A 17,467-nucleotide genomic window follows, 5' to 3' on the forward strand; every position below is an offset into this window, starting at 1 on the left:
ATTGGGTTAGTAGCCCCCTTCACAGTTACCGCCCGACTGTTGCTGAAAGATATATGGAGGTTGAGTGGTCAAGACTGGGACAAGGTGCCGCCCGATGACATGATTGATAGGTTCAGTGCATGGAGTTCAGATTTATCCAAATTAGGAAACCTAACAGTCGCTAGGAGTTTTTTCTCTGGCGAGTTCGACTCAACCGAGCTTCATGTTTTCGGGGATAGTTCCCAGGAAGTCTTCAGCGCTGTTGCCCTCCTGAGATCAAAAGTAAGGTCAGGACCCACTACGCATACCGAAATTGCCTTTATTTTAGGAAGAGCAAGAGTTGCACCCATGAAATGTTTGACCGTACCCAAACTCGAACTTCAAGCAGCCCTCCTAGCAACGCGCCTAAAGGTAGACATATATAAAGCCTTAACAATACCTCTTAGTAAAACGTTCATGTGGACAGATAGCACGACTGTGCTTCAGTGGCTGAGATCCTTCGATAAACAGCCCATCTTTGTTGCCAATAGGGTTTCGGAAATATTGGAGTCCACAACAGTCGACCAATGGTTTCATGTACCATCGACAGACAATCCAGCGGACGCTGGTACAAGGGGAATGTCAGCCGATGGCCTGTGTGCCAGTAGCTGGTTGAAAGGTCCAATTTTCCTGTTTACGTCAGATTTTCCTTTCCAGCCAAATAACGAGATATTAGGCAGTCTGAAAAAACCGTTAACCAGTCCCTTGGGCGATCCGGTTCAAAAACAAGAAAGTAGTCTTGCGAGCAACGTTTCCTACGAAGAAAAACTGTTCGATTACACAAAATTTAGCTCCTACTTTAAACTAGTTAGGATAACCGCTTATCTCCTCCGCATCCTCCCGAAGCACGCCCATTTCTGGTCATCAGATGCTTCAATTCTTAGGTCCGATGAACTCCAGGTTGCTGAAGCAAAACTTCAGTTCCTCGTTCAATCTGAATCATTCCCGTTTGAGAAAAAACAACTTCTGGATGAAAAGCACCTTATCAGAAAAAGCCCAATCTCACCGTATACCCCTTTCATTGGTCCCAATGCTCTGATCAGATCTAGTGGCCGCATCAAAATATTAGTTGAAGCCGACTATGACATCAAACACCCGATCATACTTGATAGCCGTCACCCCGCTGTAAGGCTCTTTCTGAAAAAAGAGCATTTAGTTAACCACCACGAGGGCATTGACTTTTTGCGAGCTTGCATACAACGGCGCTACGCAGTCCTGAAGTTGCGTTCCGCATTACGATCTATCAAATTTAACTGCGTATTATGCCGTAAGCGTAGTAAAAAGTCCGTGCAGCCAATGATGGCCGACTTACCGGCCGAACGTCTTTCCTATGGTTCCCCTCCCTTCTTCAATACTGGAATGGATTCTTTTGGCCCATTTTATGTATCAGTGAAACGCTCAAGTGAAAAGCGTTGGGGTTTCCTTTTCACGTGCTTCACAACACGCGCCTTGCATATTGAGGTTGTGCCATCGATGGACATGAATTCCTGCGTTATGGGAATTGAAAGGTTCATTGCTCGGAGAGGAAAACCCGCGTCCTTTGGTCGGATAATGGAACCAACTTTATTGCTACCGAGAAGAAACTATCATTGTGTATACAGAGTTGGAATCAAAAATTCATTGCGAGTCAAATGTCTGAAAGGGGAATCTTGTGGCACTTCAATCCACCATCTGCCCCACATCATGGTGGCTCGTGGGAACGAATGGTTAGGAGTGTTAAACGCACTTTCTATGCAGTTCTTGGCAACCGACGTCTTACTGACGAAGTCTTACAAACGACATTCTGTTTAGTTGAATCAACTTTAAATAACAGGCCACTTACCCCTGTAAGCTCTGACCCTACGGAACTTGATGCCATAACACCTAATCACTTCCTTCTCGGAAACAGGTCAAGCACTGTGCCTTCGCTTTTGTCAGAAGAGGACTTCGACCACCGCAAGAGATACGTGCGAGCTCAGTGCTACGCGGACTCAATTTGGAAAAGGTGGCTAGCTGAATATGTCCCAAACCTGAATCGTCGCAGTAAATGGTCTACACCGGCAAACACAGAGCTTAAATCTGGGGATCTTGTATGGGTGGCCGACGAATTGAGCCCCCGTGGACACTTCCCCATGGGTCGCATTGAAAACCTCCGTTATGGCAGCGATGGCATTGCCCGTTCGGCTGAGATAAGGACAAATGCTGGTAAGTATATCCGACCGGTTTTAAAACTAATACCTGTTTTAGAAACAACACTTTCGGGGCCGGAGGATGTTGCGAATGCAAAGTAAGCGTATATATATATAAACTAAGCAGCGTATGTTTGTAAGCGTATATATTTGAATTGAATAGCAAGCAATCAAGGCGACATAGCGCAGACGGTAACGCACTGGACTCCGAATCGAAGGGTCGCTGGTTCGAGCCCCCAACTACGACCAAATTGGCAAAGCAAAATCAGTATTCTAATACATGTACCTTGAGCAACGGACTGTTAGAGAGCGGTTTGGGCCGAACCAGCCCGATTTAGACTAAGATGACTTAGACATAAAATTATTAGAGTATCAAAACGCTTTGAATGGTTCAATTTTAAGGCCAATACAAGGCCAAATTACGTCATACATGAACTGAATCGACCGATATTGGCTAGCAAAAGGCTAACAGGTAGTGTCTAGCCTTTTTGCCGCCAGTGTTACTTTGAATAACTTTTGTTAACGTTGTTAAGTGAACCTCTTATGTGTCGTATGTTATGTACACAAGCTATAGTTGGCATAAAAAAGCCGTTTCTTGAATCTTATTCGATTCGTAATTGTTGAATAAAGATTTCCCGTCTTCCGTTTTGTTACCTTCGAGTTTATTGTCGGATACAAGACTCGAACATTATGGAACTATTCTTCTCTTACGTAGTTATTTTTAGTGCCTATCAAACTCATTGGATACTTGTCAAGAATTTTATGCCACAAATTTATCAGCAATGTCATCAGTTTTTAGTGAAATATCAGTTTTAATATTTCTATTAATCTGTTTAAGCTTTACGAACCACTAATGCAGCACTACGCTCAGAGAACAGGGGAGGTTCCTCCCCCGGCTGCCGAGGCGGGCGAAGACGACGAAGAGCTGGACGAAGAAACCAAACAAGCCAGACTTCTCGAGGCCAGAAATAGAGTTTTACTCCGGGACGACTTTGCCATGCATCTATCTAAGTTCCGAAAGTCAATCACCCGAACTATGCACCAACTTGAGGGCGAAGTGAGGCTAGAGATTCCACAATTGAACGTGAACGCGGACAACTTGAACGAGAAAGTTATGAACAAACAAGTTGTGAAGCAAATCGAACAGGTTGTGAAAGACTGGCAAGAGCAGATTAGCAGTGCTTTAGACGCTCTCAAGAATAAACAGCCAGTAGGCGAAGGTCCCCTGGCCGAAATTGACTTTTGGCGTGAGAAAAACGCTAGTTTGAGCGCGCTTATTGAGCAAGTTAAACTACCGGACGTGGGAGTTTTCCTGTTGCTTCTTAAAAACGCAGAGAGCCCTGTGTCTCAAGAATTTGAGAGCGTTAAATCAGATCTGACAGCCGAACATACAGAAGCAAAGGACAATGTTCGCTTCTTGTCAACTTTGGAACGTCATTTTAAGAATTTGTCTCAAGGCAGCAATTTTGCTGTTGTTTTGGACACGATTCCTTCAATGATGAATGCGCTCCGGATGGTGTGGATCATTTCCAGGCACTACAACAAGGATGATAGGATGGTTCCATTGATGAAGAGGATTGCATGGGAGTTGGCAAACAGGGTGGCTGTCGTGATTGTGATCAACGAGATATTCGACAGGAAACCGCAAGAGTAATGTTGTCTTCTATCACCAGTAGATTAAATATAATATATGCGCAGACGAATTGATTCTAATATCACGACGGTTTATAGCACCGTCAATTTTTCTAATCAAACAAAAGTTGCCAAACATCCGAGCAATTAACATTCTTAAAATCTGCTGTCTCACGATTTTGCTAAATTATTTCGTACATTTCTTAAAATCGATTTAAACTATCGGAACATAAGTTTTTAGAACTGATTTATCGTTGAATAATAGTAGGGTGTTTGTGTGTAAACATTTAAACGAGCAACATCAATTACGCTCACGAGGCATACTTAGATTGTGGGTGCTGCGCAAAAAGCAATAGTTTGAACCTCACAAGTCTTTCAAGTTGTTTTCTACAGGATTCAAGACATTGCCAGTGAAGCGATAAAAACCCTTGAACTGTGGAGCTCTTCGTATCTCGAGGTCAGAAGCCGAATCGAACAGTCGGGTCGTGACGCCCGTTGGGAGTTTCCGAAGAACGAATTGTTCGGAAAGACAAACTACATGGCTGAAATCTGTCGAGACCTCTCCGAAGTAGCCCAGGTGTTGCAAGAGTTCTTCAACTTCTTTGGACCAGAATTGACAGCAGTCACTGGGGATTCCAAAAAGATTGACGATGTTCTTGTTCGAGTCAGGAACCTTGTCAAGCCTATGCAAGAGGTGAAAAGAACTCTTTCGTTTTTATCAATCAGTTTAGTGACTTGATATTATTTGTATTTCTCGTGCGCAAAAACAATTTATTCGTTGCTATGATTGGTTTTGAACCGGCTGATAATTTAAACAGATGGGATGGCCGATTGCACTTGTGGCAGGGAAGGGGATGTGAAAAATGGAATAGTAATACGACCAAATGATCTTTTAAATAATTGCAACAGTTCGCCAAAAATGACCCAAGGAGGCAGTAAAACGCACTAGTCTCAATACTAGAGTGCAATGTTTTTTGTTTAATGCAATTACCAAAGAAGAGTGCTTTTAGGTGACCTTCGATGTGTTCAACCCGCAAACCCGTCCTCAGTGGGCTCAAGTGATGGAAAAATTCCGAGGAGAGGTTAAGCAGATTGAGAACGAAGCTAAACAGTTCATTGATGATTCCTTCGCAAAACTTCGGTCCGCTGAAGGGGCTTTTGATATGTTGCTCAATTTCAAGCACATCAAATCTCGAGCTGTGATAAATGCGCAATTGATGCAAAAGTTTAATGACATTCTAGTGGCCTACATGAAAGAGGTAAGTTGGCAAGGCAATTGATTCCTGTCGTGACAGAATCATATAAGGTGCTCCCGGACTGAACGTCATGTCTTAATCAGTACTCATTCAGTGAAATTGCAAGTCTTGGATCAGTACTGTATCAGAGCTCTGATCATGCCACCTTTTAGACGTGGCACTTCTTAAATCAAATCTTAAGTCTTGGCAATTATTGTTGGTTTGCTTTCGTTTCGTAACGAAAGAAGAAGACCGCCACCTACAATGGCTTGCCTAAACAGCTCTCCCATGTGAAAAAACTAACAGAAGACAATGCGAGCACTCCCACAAAGTTCACTTAATAGAGAATGAACAAAATTCTGATGTTGCCAAAAGATACCAGTTATGGACAATTTTCTCTGCGCGTTGAAAAAAGTTTGGTTTTGGGTTAAAATATGGGGCTTCTTAAGTTGGTATATGCTCAATTCAGGAATAGCTTGATCAGATTAGAAAATATCTCGTAAAAGATTTTACCAACGTTTGCTAATTTTGAAATGCATTAATTTTCTTCTTAAAACTCTACTTTGCATATTAACTGCACAAAAAACAAGACTTGTCAAGTCTTGGCCAAAAATTGACTCAAGACTTGTCAATTATTGGCGAAGACTTGACTCAAGAATTGCAAGGTCTTGGCCAAGACCTGACTCAAAACTTGCCAAGTCTTTACATGTCTTCTCAAGTCTTGAGACCTGAGATAAGACCTAATTTTTACTGACTTGTGAATTCAACATGTGTACTTCACTTGAGAAGGACTGATCAAGACTTGAAGTTCGTTCCGGGCTCAGTTTATTGAATTTCGACAATACTCATAATAATCTTCACAAAAGGTACAAATGACACAAAACGATTAAACTAAATTCAACATTTCATTTTAAAACTAACATCTGCAGACGGGACAGTGGCATTTGATTGACCATATGCAGGTTTTTATCACATCATATTTGAAAGTACGTCCATTTGTGTAAAACTTTTTAAGAGCAATTTGTAATTGCTTGTGGGCACAAAATATCAAAATCACATAGAACCTTAAAATGACTTACCAAACAAGTAAAACGATTAAAGTATGTTCTTTCAGTGATAGCTTTTTTTTTAACTCAGCAACTAATAATGCCTTTTGTCACTCTGTAAAGTTGCACAGTTTTTTCTTACAGTAAAACTATCAAAAAGGATGCAATCTTTCCTATGAGCAGTCACAAAAAATTTCAGTTGATGATATGCCATAGTAATCGAATAAACCCTTATCATCAGATCTGAATAGCTCTTCTTTCCAAAGCACCTGACCAACTCAAGCATTTCATGCTGAAATTAACGAGTTGTCGACAAGCCAAGAAAGAGATCGAAAGAGTAAGACAGAGTGTATAAGATGGATAAAGTATAAGATAGGTATAAAGTATAAGACCCAATTTTAGCTACCATGATTTTTGACGTAATTCAGTTGAGCGTAACTCTGTCTCGTTGAGCGTAAATTGATCAAGGCAGCTCATGGCGAATTCAACAGCAATTTTTCAAGCAATGAAAGCACCATTTTTGTATTAGAAAGATCGGCTTTTTCTTATCGTGCCTCTCAACCAATAGTTTTATGCCGTCAAGACTGCCAGTAGTCTTGTTTTGACCGAGCTCATAATTGTGGCATAACGCGCTTCCCATTTTGCGAGAATCTATCTGCTATTATTTTCGGGAAAATTGTGCCTTCTCTGACCATCATGCCATCAATGCTCAACACAAGGGGGGTCAACGAGAAATGCTTCTCCTGACTTGCTTCAAAATACATACTTCGCTGCTAATCGGCAGAGCTCTTTAATACTTCCACCGAGTTTCGTAGTAAGGTTTTGCCTCAGTGTCAGTGACACCGATATGATATCAAACGAGGCATTCTCTTGAGGGCTCCATACTCCCCTAACCAATAGATCCGGCTCTTAGACCTGTCCTACTATGTGAGTGTTCTCTGGTGACTGTTTTTTTGGGTGTAGGACCATATCATGCCAGTTAATTCCCTTAACACATCTCTGATGACAATATGCGTAATGAAGACACTTTGCGTCTGTTTGCTTTAGGTGGAGACGATGGATTCCATGTTCCAGCAGCAAAAGCACGACCCTCCCCTGAACAAGTGCCAGCCCCCAGTGGCAGGTGCGATTGCGTGGGAAAGGAGTCTATTCCACAGGATCAAACACACCATCATTCGATTCCAAACTGAAGAGGACATGATGAACTCAGAAATTGGAAAACAGGTATAGTGAAATATCAATGTGTTTGTTTGTGTATGTAGGCACTGTATAGTTATCGCAAAAGGTCAAATATTGCGTCCTCTCAAGGGTTACTCAGAATTTATATTACCATCAACTCGAAAAAGATGATCAAAGAGTTGGACAATAAATTTTAGCACTCCTATCGTAGGCTACTAGAAAAACTTCAAAAAACCAATTTTCAAAATATTACATGTTCTTTTCTTTTCGAAGATCAGCGATGATTTCTAACACTTTTTAGCGAATTTTTCAATTAGTCTTGAGATTTTAGTACACTCAATACGTTTAACCTAGCCTGCCTACCAAAATATCTCTGATCATATATGTACTCGTCTTAAATTTTTCGGCAAAGTAAAGCCGATATTAATGCCTAAGATCACGAAGGTGCGTCAGAAGTACGATTGTCTTCATAATAGTTAAGCCTGCTTAGACCCCTAACAAACTTCCAAAGTCCTGCTCAACTTATGAATACATTAAGCATTGTTACACTGGGACAGAAAATATATGTAACATCTACTGACGTAGGACTCGTACAGTCTATGACGTGTTATCTAGGCTCGTGAAAAATATCTGGCTGTGGCTAGGCAGATGAAAGAATACGAGGACAAGAAGTCCAAAGAGTGGATTGAGATGGTGGAAGGCCACCTTCCGTCTTTCCTCAAGCGGAATCTACTCCGATTGCCTCTCGATGTACACCACATCAAAACTGGTACAATCAAATTAACCTTACAAATTTTCAAAATTCTGGAAGTTAGAGCCAGAGCTTTTTGTTGCATTTTCAGTATAGACTATTTGAACATTTTGGACATAAAGGAATTCTTTTTTAAAAAAATCTTCGCATAAAAAAGTTACTTAAGGTGTGACAGGTTGTTGGACTGAGGAGAGATGCGAGAAGAGGTGAAAAACTGTTACAGGAAAAACTGGTAAAGAAACAGGATACTGATTCGAGTAATCGAGTGAATACCGATTACTAACTAGGGCATTGTCTTTCTGAACATTTTAGGACACAACACAACTGGACACAACAACACATCTTTATCTCACAAAGGAGGTCACTTCGGAGTGGCAGGTGGAGATGCAGCACACGATAAGACATCCATCATGGATCCAGGTACTCCCACTCATCACACCACATCTTTTGTCCCTTTTGAGAGTCACCTTAGATGAACACTTACAAAAACTTGATAAAAGAAAACGGACGCATGTTAACCGCCAATTGATAGCTATGAAAGTATTTACTAAGCAGTGCTACAAACATTCATAAAATACAACATGGGCGTTTGTAAACATTTTAGCCTTGGATCATGGCAACTGACATTCAGCTGAGTTTTCATCGCAAATCAGTACAATTTTTGTATTTTCTATAAGTATATCGAACTTTTACATGATGGCATATAGAAACAAGGGGTATTGGCACCGGCACTCGAAGTGTTCTAACCTATTGAAGAAACATTTTTTCATGAGGGTATACATTCCGAGCGTCTACCGGTAAAGAGAAAAAATCTACTTCCAATGAAACTGCCTGGCGCTTTCAGGTGCTGACTTTCATTCAATGCGGAAAGAGCTTAAACTGTAGGAAAGCAGCTCCAGAAAGCAATTAAGAGCCTCGAAAAGAAAAATAAGATCAAACAAATGTGAAAAGCACTTACGCTCGGCTGTAGTGGCATTTCACACAAAATTTTATTCCATTTTGAAAAGAAGTGAATAAAAGACAATTAAGATACACCTACCAAGGAAAGTTTGCAAGTATTTTCTTTGCGAAAAAGAAATTTATACTAGATTTACATTTTAGTATATACTTTTATACCAACAAAATAAGTGTTTTCCACATTTTAAACTCTAAATTTTCGTAAACTCTTACTTGAACCCCTCGATAAAAACAACAAATTCGATATATTTGCTTTTAAATTGAGTTTATTCCATCAGTCACATTTCTCTAAACAAAAAGAGACAAAACGAAAAAAAAATAAAAGGGAACAAAATGAGATATTCTTGTTCAAATTTAGAATTCATTAAATACTGTTAATGCCCATAATTAAGGGGGCTGGTTGATCAGCTTCCCAAACAAGAAATAAAGAACAGTAATAAATCTTTTTTTCATCCAAACTAAATATTTATCATTAATTGCGGAATAATCTCTCAATTTTGCATATTTTAAATTTTCGATTTTGATATTTTGTGGATTATGCTTGATTTATATTTGGTGCTAATTTTTGAAATCTAGTGTTATTTCTATTTCTAGCCAATACACTTAAAAGCGAATATGCGTTTTGCTTCTTGTTCTCTGATGTTTCATGCGCTTTTTATCAGCTCTGTTTCATGCTCGATTCCCATGAATAGGCGGCGGATATGACTAAGACACGCCCTTACAACTGCTATGAAGCAAAAATCAACTTTGAAAATTAAATTGAGGATTTATTTTGCAATTAACCTGCCGCTTATTTTGTGTTCCTCTATTTGTTCGCGTTTTTTATCTTAAGCTTTCACGTGTTTTTGAATTATTCTGCCCTTGCTTGGTAAATTATTCAGTGCTACTTTGTGAAATCTAGTAATATTTCTGGTGTGTTTTATACCTATTCACTGAAAATTGAAATTGGCTTCTTTTAAAAGTGATTATTTTTTCCAGTCCCTAAAAGCGCGAAATGCAGTCGTAAATTATGTGAAACCTTAATACGCTAAATTTCGCCGATAGCGCTTACGTCCGGTGGAAAGCAGTTTGCATTTTTCAACTTCCAGTTTAAACGTGAAAAGCGCTGACTTGAATTTCCATATAGGGCGCCCTTTTTTTCTGCGAAATTTGAAATTATGTTTCACACGCCAAGCGTATACCATGAGAATAGTAACATCTGGTAATAAAGATGAGTAAATTTACTCAAAAATTTGGTTCCTGTATACGCCCGTAGTTTAAGGGGAAACGTGGAATGAGGAGCGAGTGCGGAAGTGAGAAATGTTATCAGTCTCTGCCGTTGTAAGCGTCGCTGAAAGAAGAAGTGCAGTCCATTCGATTCTCTTAAGCAAAAACATATACCAAAGCTGCTCCTTTTTGCTCCGTCAGCCGCTCCTATTTAGTTTTTTTTTCAAAGCAAACTAATATTTGCTCAAATTCTTCTAAAAAAGGCTCCGTCAGCCGCTCCTATTTAGTTTTTTTTTCAAAGCAAACTAATATTTGCTCAAATTCTTCTAAAAAAGGCGTCTATTCCATTTTTCTTCCATTTGTTGTTTCCGGCCGCAAACTGATACCCTAACCCTTACATTACTAAGTAGGTGTCATTGCTACACATCAGTTTCTTTTATAATCAGTTTATTCAAAACTTTTTGATGATCTAATTTTTAGTTCGGAAAAACTATTCATTAAGATACCCTAACCCTAAAAAACGTTACTGTAGTAAACTCGAACTATAAGCAGATTAATTGATAAAAATTAAATTCTTGAGACTCCTAATCCCTTTTTCTCAAGATATGAGAAACTTTTATATTGTGTCGTCAAAAAACGACAAATTCAATTTCAATTTTAATCAATTGAGACAGTATCAGTAATACTATTTTCGTATATCTTCACAAAAGATATCAAGCTGTCAAATACGACTAAACAAGACGCCAGGCTAGCATAATGTTTCTAACTCCCAGATAATTTTAAAAACGAGAACAATAAAAAGCCCCAATTTTGATTTTAATTGTTGATTCGCTGAGATTGATCCAGGAGGTCCGGAAATGACGTCAACGTTAACTTGAACAAAGAAATGGTCCCACTTGTTTCCCATTTTTGTCAAAAAGTTTCAATTACAATGAAACTTGAAACTCCAAAAAATTGAAAAAGAAATTGCTCTGCCTATTTTTTTTCACGATATTGCTTATATGGTAAAAAAAACAACTGTCAATCCTGAAACTAATTTTTTGGCCGCGTCAATTTAACTCCCAATTTTTCTTGTAGCACTGGATGGAGGCGTTAATTATCTGTTCTTTTTAAATTCATTATTCAATATTCAATTGCTGAGGATGAGTTTTCTGCCGGCAAGATTTTCTCGCCCAAAACTGGCTTTAACACTAATCCTGGCTCGTATTAAGTAATTAGGAGCATTTTATGAATGATTTAGCAACTAGTAATACTTAGGCGGCTTGTGAATCTTTGAAACAAAAGGCAATCAACTTATATTTTGGATGATTTAGTCACTCCCTCAACTCACTTCAACGGCAAGTCGCCATCGAATTCTATCTTTCAGAAGTTTGCTTACACTAACTCACAAAGCCTTCTTAATTCAGCAGTTGTTAGAATGTCGGATCTATTCTGTTTTGCCCCCCCCCCCCAGTGTTTTTTACGCCTCCCCCCCCCCCCCCCCCGTTACAGATTATATGTTATATAGCACTTTACTTTACCATATGTAGAAATATAGCACGTGCGCCTGGGGGGCGTAAAAGATATAAGCCCACTAAGCTGGGGGGGGGGGGGGGTCAAAACAGAATATATCCGAATGTCCAACCGATGACAAACCTCGCACCTCCCTATAATTTGCACAGCTGCGCTGAATTTAGAGATTTGTTCGGCTCAACTCATTTCCTGCTTATGTCCAGCGACAAATTGATCTACATTGGCTCATGATTGTCAGTGTCTGTGGCTCAAATTTCACTTAGTTCTTGCGCGAATGTGTGCCTTGATCTAATCCAAACTGATTCTAAAAATGAGCTTCAGTTTTTTGCTATACTTTGTGCTACTGCAATCATGCTTTGTGTTTTTGCATTTGAATTGTCCTGTTCAAAAGAGTTCAAAACGTATCACTGTAGGCCAGCAGGCAAATAGACAAAGGTTACACTCATAATAGTCCAGAATAGTTGATTCCAATTTTGAAATGTTTTGCTGTGTTTGTGCAGAAGACAGGCACAAAGTGCAGTACTGGGTTGACTTTGCAGACGAATTGGGGGAGATCATTGCTGAGACCAAATACATGGAAAGCCTCGGATTCCAGGTGAGACTTGATTTGGCAACCATTTCTTTTCACCAAAAATTTTTGTTTTCATTTGCAAGTATGAGCAAACTATTGCGTGTTTGTGGAATGATAAAGGTTTCCATAGCCTAATAAGAGGTGGTACCATATCAATCGCAATTTATATATATATATATATATATATATATATATATATATATATATATATACCAATATGAAGGTATAGAAACAACAAATATCTGTTACGTCAAATTTATACTTCAAATAATGCTTTATTCTCATTTAAATAATTTTTTCGGGGGCCCTGAATGGATTCGTTTGAATTTCTTTGCTAGTTTTTCCAAATTCAAATGACCGATTTGTAATAATTTGAAAAATAATTTTAGGATTTAAAATTATTGAAAAAACGAGTGATAGCCCTAGTTTAAGCTTAATGTCAAATTTGAAAATATTTATAAAGAAATTTGCAAATTTTGTAAAATATTGCATTAATTTTACAAATATTTGCAAACACGTCTGAATATTTTTGTCCCTAATCGTTAGTAGTTGGCCCTGTAGGGTGATTTGAGCACACATATCGTTTAGAAAGCGTGTTTTAAACATTTTTCAATTGAATTAAGCAATCTTATAGAAATGGTTAGGAAAACACAACACATTGCTAAATTAATTAGAGCTCGACCGGAACGAACTCATCCGAGCGTTTTCAAATTTTTGCAAACCTAACATTAATTTGGAAAATTTTGCAAATTTGAGCCCGCGAAAAGATAATTTGCTAATTTTCACAAATTTGGCTTTATCGAGCAAAATATGGCAAATGTTTGCAAATTTGGCGTTTGTTTTGAACTAGGGAGGTTGACAAATTGTAAATTCAACACGAAAATTTGTTAAAAAAACTAAAAAATTTTTGCATATATTATTGGATAACTGGAGAACCGAATTTTTCATTAGTTCCGTCAGTTGATTTGAATTATACAAAGAAACCGAAATATGTACAAACAAACCGTGTATTTGTGTACTTGAAAGCATCAATACTCATCTTTGAGTTCTTACCTGATGAAGTGGGGAGAAATGACAGTGGGAAAAACGAAAACAAATAGCAAGAAATGTTTACTTCGGGTATGCGGAGAAATGATATGGACTGCTGCCTTTTGATTTAGTAAAGTGTTGATCTGGTGTGCTGATGATCATAGCTATGATAATGAAACTGATGGTCAATTGGAAACCTAAGAAAATGGACGCATGGTTTCGAAGTAAAAAATAACAGAATCAAGATGCTTTGAGAGTTAACTATGAGAACAATAAATTGACAAGTAACACAAAAAGAACAAAAACAATAAGACTTAGTACTGAAACAAAAAAGATCACGATCAACTGTACCATATTGGAAAAAAAAACTTTACAAAAGGTAAAATCATTGAAATATTTAAAGGGACTTTAGATAGCAGTTTAAATTTATGTGAACATATCAAACGTTCTGAAAAGAAAACTAGTTCAATTTTGTGGGATGTTTTACAAGTTGCCAAAAAATGCTGAATCCAAGGCAAATGATAAGAGTTTTTAATACGTTCGTGGAAAGTATTATTCAATAAGTTATATTAGTACATGGAACCGGAAGCAAAAAATAAACATGGAAAAGACTGATGCAAAAATTAATCGAATTTTAAGAGTAATTTTCTTTTACAAAAATTTGATTATGTTGCTCAGATCCCCGAAAAACCAAAAAAATTAACTCTGCCAAGGATTTACATGTTGAAATTGACGTGGTTTTCAAATTGATTATAAAAATCATTGGGCGAGAAAATTCTATACTCCAGTCAATTATGTTCATAACCGAAGCAGAAATTTTGGCTTTTCGTTTGCTCAAAAACCGTAAAAAATTAACTACCTAACATTAGGTTCCCAAAAACAGTATCGGAAAGAGAACTAGAAATTTGATTAATATGTTTGTCAACATTGACAGCTCTTTCAATGATTAAGAAAACAATATTCAAGCAGGCAACTAAAAACGTTTTTTTATGAAAAATTGGACAATTATATTCTATTAAAAGATTTTGCAGTCAAACTGTTGCATGGCAAAAATTAGTGAAAAATTGAAAAAAATAAAAGTTTTTTCACAACTTTTATTTTCAATTTTTTTTTTTCTAAAACATAATAAAGATCTGCATTAGGAGTCATAGTTAGAATTCAACCTCGAGTAAAAGGGGCACTTATAAACAGACCAGAAAGTCTAATGGTGTCCTCTCTAGTGCTCCTTTTTTCTTAGAAAAACGCTGTGTATATTTTCCATGACGATTGTATTTTTAACACCAGGAAACAATTTATATCTATAATTATTAGCCGCTTCAGCTTCTCAGCTGGCTATTATAGTGCTCATAACATTACTTCGTCGTATTAAGTTTTTGCTTTACCTTAGTCCATAGCTTGTTCAACATTTTAAGTGAAATCTCTTTGACTTCTCTAGGCTAGTTTCACTCTTCTCTCAATCTGCTAAAAGTGTTTTTAGACAGCAGTTGCTCAACAAAGCAATTCAATATGAACAGAGTCAGTATCGAAAAACAAAATCAGAAATAGAAACGGGATAAACCCATAAAACCCGTTAAATCCGCGTTACTAGAATTTTGTTCTTAGTTACCATCTCTAATGCTTTCTGGTATTTATACAAGCCCCTGTGTGGTCTCACTACGAAACAGAAGAATGTTAAGCTCCAAAATGACATCAAAATAGTCCGCATTTTAAAACTGTTTGCGTACAAAATGATTTCTTTCATTAGTTTTTTCTCTTCTTTCAATCCCAATCCTTGTTATGGGAATGGGCTATTGTCCGGCAATCTGCAGGGTATGTTTATTATTAAACTAAATTTGGGTGTTGATAGGTGCCTGAGATAGCGAGGAACGTTGCACTGCAAGAGGAGAAGTACATCAAGTATGTGGACAAACTGAAGAACATGCTCAAGAGATACCACGATGCTGTCTCTTCACTCAATGATGCTGAGGTTTCTTTTTACATAAAGATCTGACGCGGTTCTCGGTTAACTGCAGGTTTTCTCAGTGACGTCATCAGAGTCGCGTAACCTATACTTCAAACTGGAAGGCAGAAGAAAAGGTTACGTGACTTTGAGGAAATAACTGAGAAAGTCTGGCGTTTGAAATTCTCAGTCGGAATTTCGAAATTTCGAATATTTGAATTGAGCAGTCATGTAGCTTGATTTGAAACATGAAGTTTGCTCGTTTTAAAATCTAGAACCCTAGAGTATGACAGAGCAGAAATATTGAGTTAGCAAACTTATGATGATTAATGAAACATCTGTTTCTTTGACCAACGTAACCCTCGCCGATTGTTCTTTGATTGCCACGATTTAATTGTCGATTATGGTTTTTCAGACTCAACTGTTGTCGGAACACTTGAAGGAACTGAAACGCATCCTGAAGCCCGGGGTTGTTCGGCTCAACTGGAACTCTTTGGGAATAAGTGATTTCATCCAGAAGTGCACATCCCAAATTGGCAAGTTTGAATCACTTGTCAACCAGATCCAGAAGAACTCGAGTGATGTAGAGTCCAGACTGCATATTGTTGAGTCGGCCAACTTGTTCAAAGTGCCCCCGCCTGGGTTCCAAGGACAACTACCCTTTGTCAAGGTTGGAATTAGTTAATCTGTTACAAATTACTAAAATAAAATGCAGAAGTCTCGATCAGGGCTCATTGTGCTGTCTAGTGAGCCAAAAGCACCTTGAATGTTAACGCGCGCTATTAAGAAGCGTTATTAAATGGCATCGAAATTTGCAGTTCCAGACAAAATTCATTGTTGCTACCAAGACACAACATGGGTGAAAGCTAGCCAGTGCTCTCTCTCTCTCTTCGTACAAGACGTGTTTGAAAACATTTTGACGTCTTCTAAACCTGAGTTCATTGTAAATCAGGCGTCGTCAGCCTTTCGGAGGCTAGTATCTAGGCTCTGTTTTTCAAAACCAATGGATTGTATTGCGGCGCTGTCTTTTTTTGCTAGTTTTTTCGGTTATTCGGTTAATAATACTATCTTTGGAACGACTCGTTTTTCGGTTACAAAGCTATTTTAAACATTTTCAGCGGGTATTGATAATTTTGTCACGTTTTTGGGTATTAATCGTTCTTAATTTGTAGGTTTTGCAGCCATTTTGTGGATTATTAGACCACTGAAGCATTTTTCAAACCTGTTGTTCAGTGTTATTGCATTCGTTGGAAACTGAAAAGAAGCCTATTGCTCAAAGTAGTTGTAAGGTTCTCAACCTATTGCAGTTTTGACTATATATAACAATATTTTCTTGGAAAAAGTAGTTTTTCAAGTATATTAACCAGCAACTGTATTTTTGGATGCATTAATAACCATCTGAAGCAAATGTTAGAGTTTTAACTGAAAATTTAAACACTTTTGTCATTTTGTCGTTTTAGGCATCTTTTTTGAACAGTTTCTGCAACACTCGTCAACTTTTTCAAGGTAGTGAGGTGCGTTTTGGTTAAATTCTAAATTTCCAGTGGTTTAATTCAGTCTCATTTTTGTCTGTTTTTTGAAGTTTTCTGCTTTTTTCTGCTTTTTTACTTTTTGGAAACAACTATTACAATCCATAATTTTTTCAGTTTTCGTTTGTATTTTTGTTAGTGTCTCATGGGTCCCTGCCAGGTATTGGGAGAGTAATTAATCGAAAAAGAAGTACTGAAATTTTTTTTGTGTAATGTGTTGGAAGTAAAACTTTAGTATTTAGCAAAGTGTTTTTTTACAAAGTTTTGTCATTGATTTAATTTCTTCTTCCTTTGTTCCGCTCGGTTTTTCTCTATGAGTGTTTTCTGTTGCTATTTCATTGACTTTGTGCTTGTCTTCTGAAACAAATCTTACGTTATTGCAAGTTTTTTCTAATGCTTCTTTGGAGTGGTGCCGTTGTCATGTTGCTTTTCCTCTGCTTTTGTTTTAACCATTTTCCAGTTATGTAATTCTTTTTTGTAACTGAATACCTAAATGAGGTCTAATTTCTTTTCAAATACGAGTAAATTTTGTTCTTTTCTGGTCAGATCTGTAAGATGTTTGGTCACATGCGAAAATTCTACATTTCTGGAATAGTTGATAGGGTAACTTTTACAGCTTTTACACTATTTAGGTTCAATCGAAACCATACAAATTTCCAAGTGTTGCCGTCTCCTTTGAGTTTGAGTTTCTTGTG

At 37.8% G+C, this 17,467-nt stretch overlaps 1 protein-coding gene across 1 annotated transcript in view; it reads left to right on the plus strand.

Moving 5' to 3' along the window:
- Positions 1–17,467, plus strand: part of LOC142349087 (dynein axonemal heavy chain 10-like) — a 213,736-nt gene that overhangs the window by 16,842 nt on the left and 179,427 nt on the right. The window contains exons 6-14 of the mRNA XM_075400499.1: positions 3,025–3,836; positions 4,212–4,512; positions 4,829–5,077; positions 7,147–7,323; positions 7,894–8,047; positions 8,342–8,449; positions 12,205–12,299; positions 15,151–15,270; positions 15,659–15,913. Of these exons, the coding sequence (XP_075256614.1) occupies positions 3,025–3,836; positions 4,212–4,512; positions 4,829–5,077; positions 7,147–7,323; positions 7,894–8,047; positions 8,342–8,449; positions 12,205–12,299; positions 15,151–15,270; positions 15,659–15,913 (2,271 nt within the window). The remainder of the gene's footprint in view (positions 1–3,024; positions 3,837–4,211; positions 4,513–4,828; positions 5,078–7,146; positions 7,324–7,893; positions 8,048–8,341; positions 8,450–12,204; positions 12,300–15,150; positions 15,271–15,658; positions 15,914–17,467) is intronic.

This window comes from Convolutriloba macropyga, chromosome 11, assembly GCF_964194025.1.
Source record: "Convolutriloba macropyga chromosome 11, txConMacr16.3, whole genome shotgun sequence".
Lineage (NCBI taxonomy): Eukaryota > Metazoa > Xenacoelomorpha > Acoela > Convolutidae > Convolutriloba > Convolutriloba macropyga.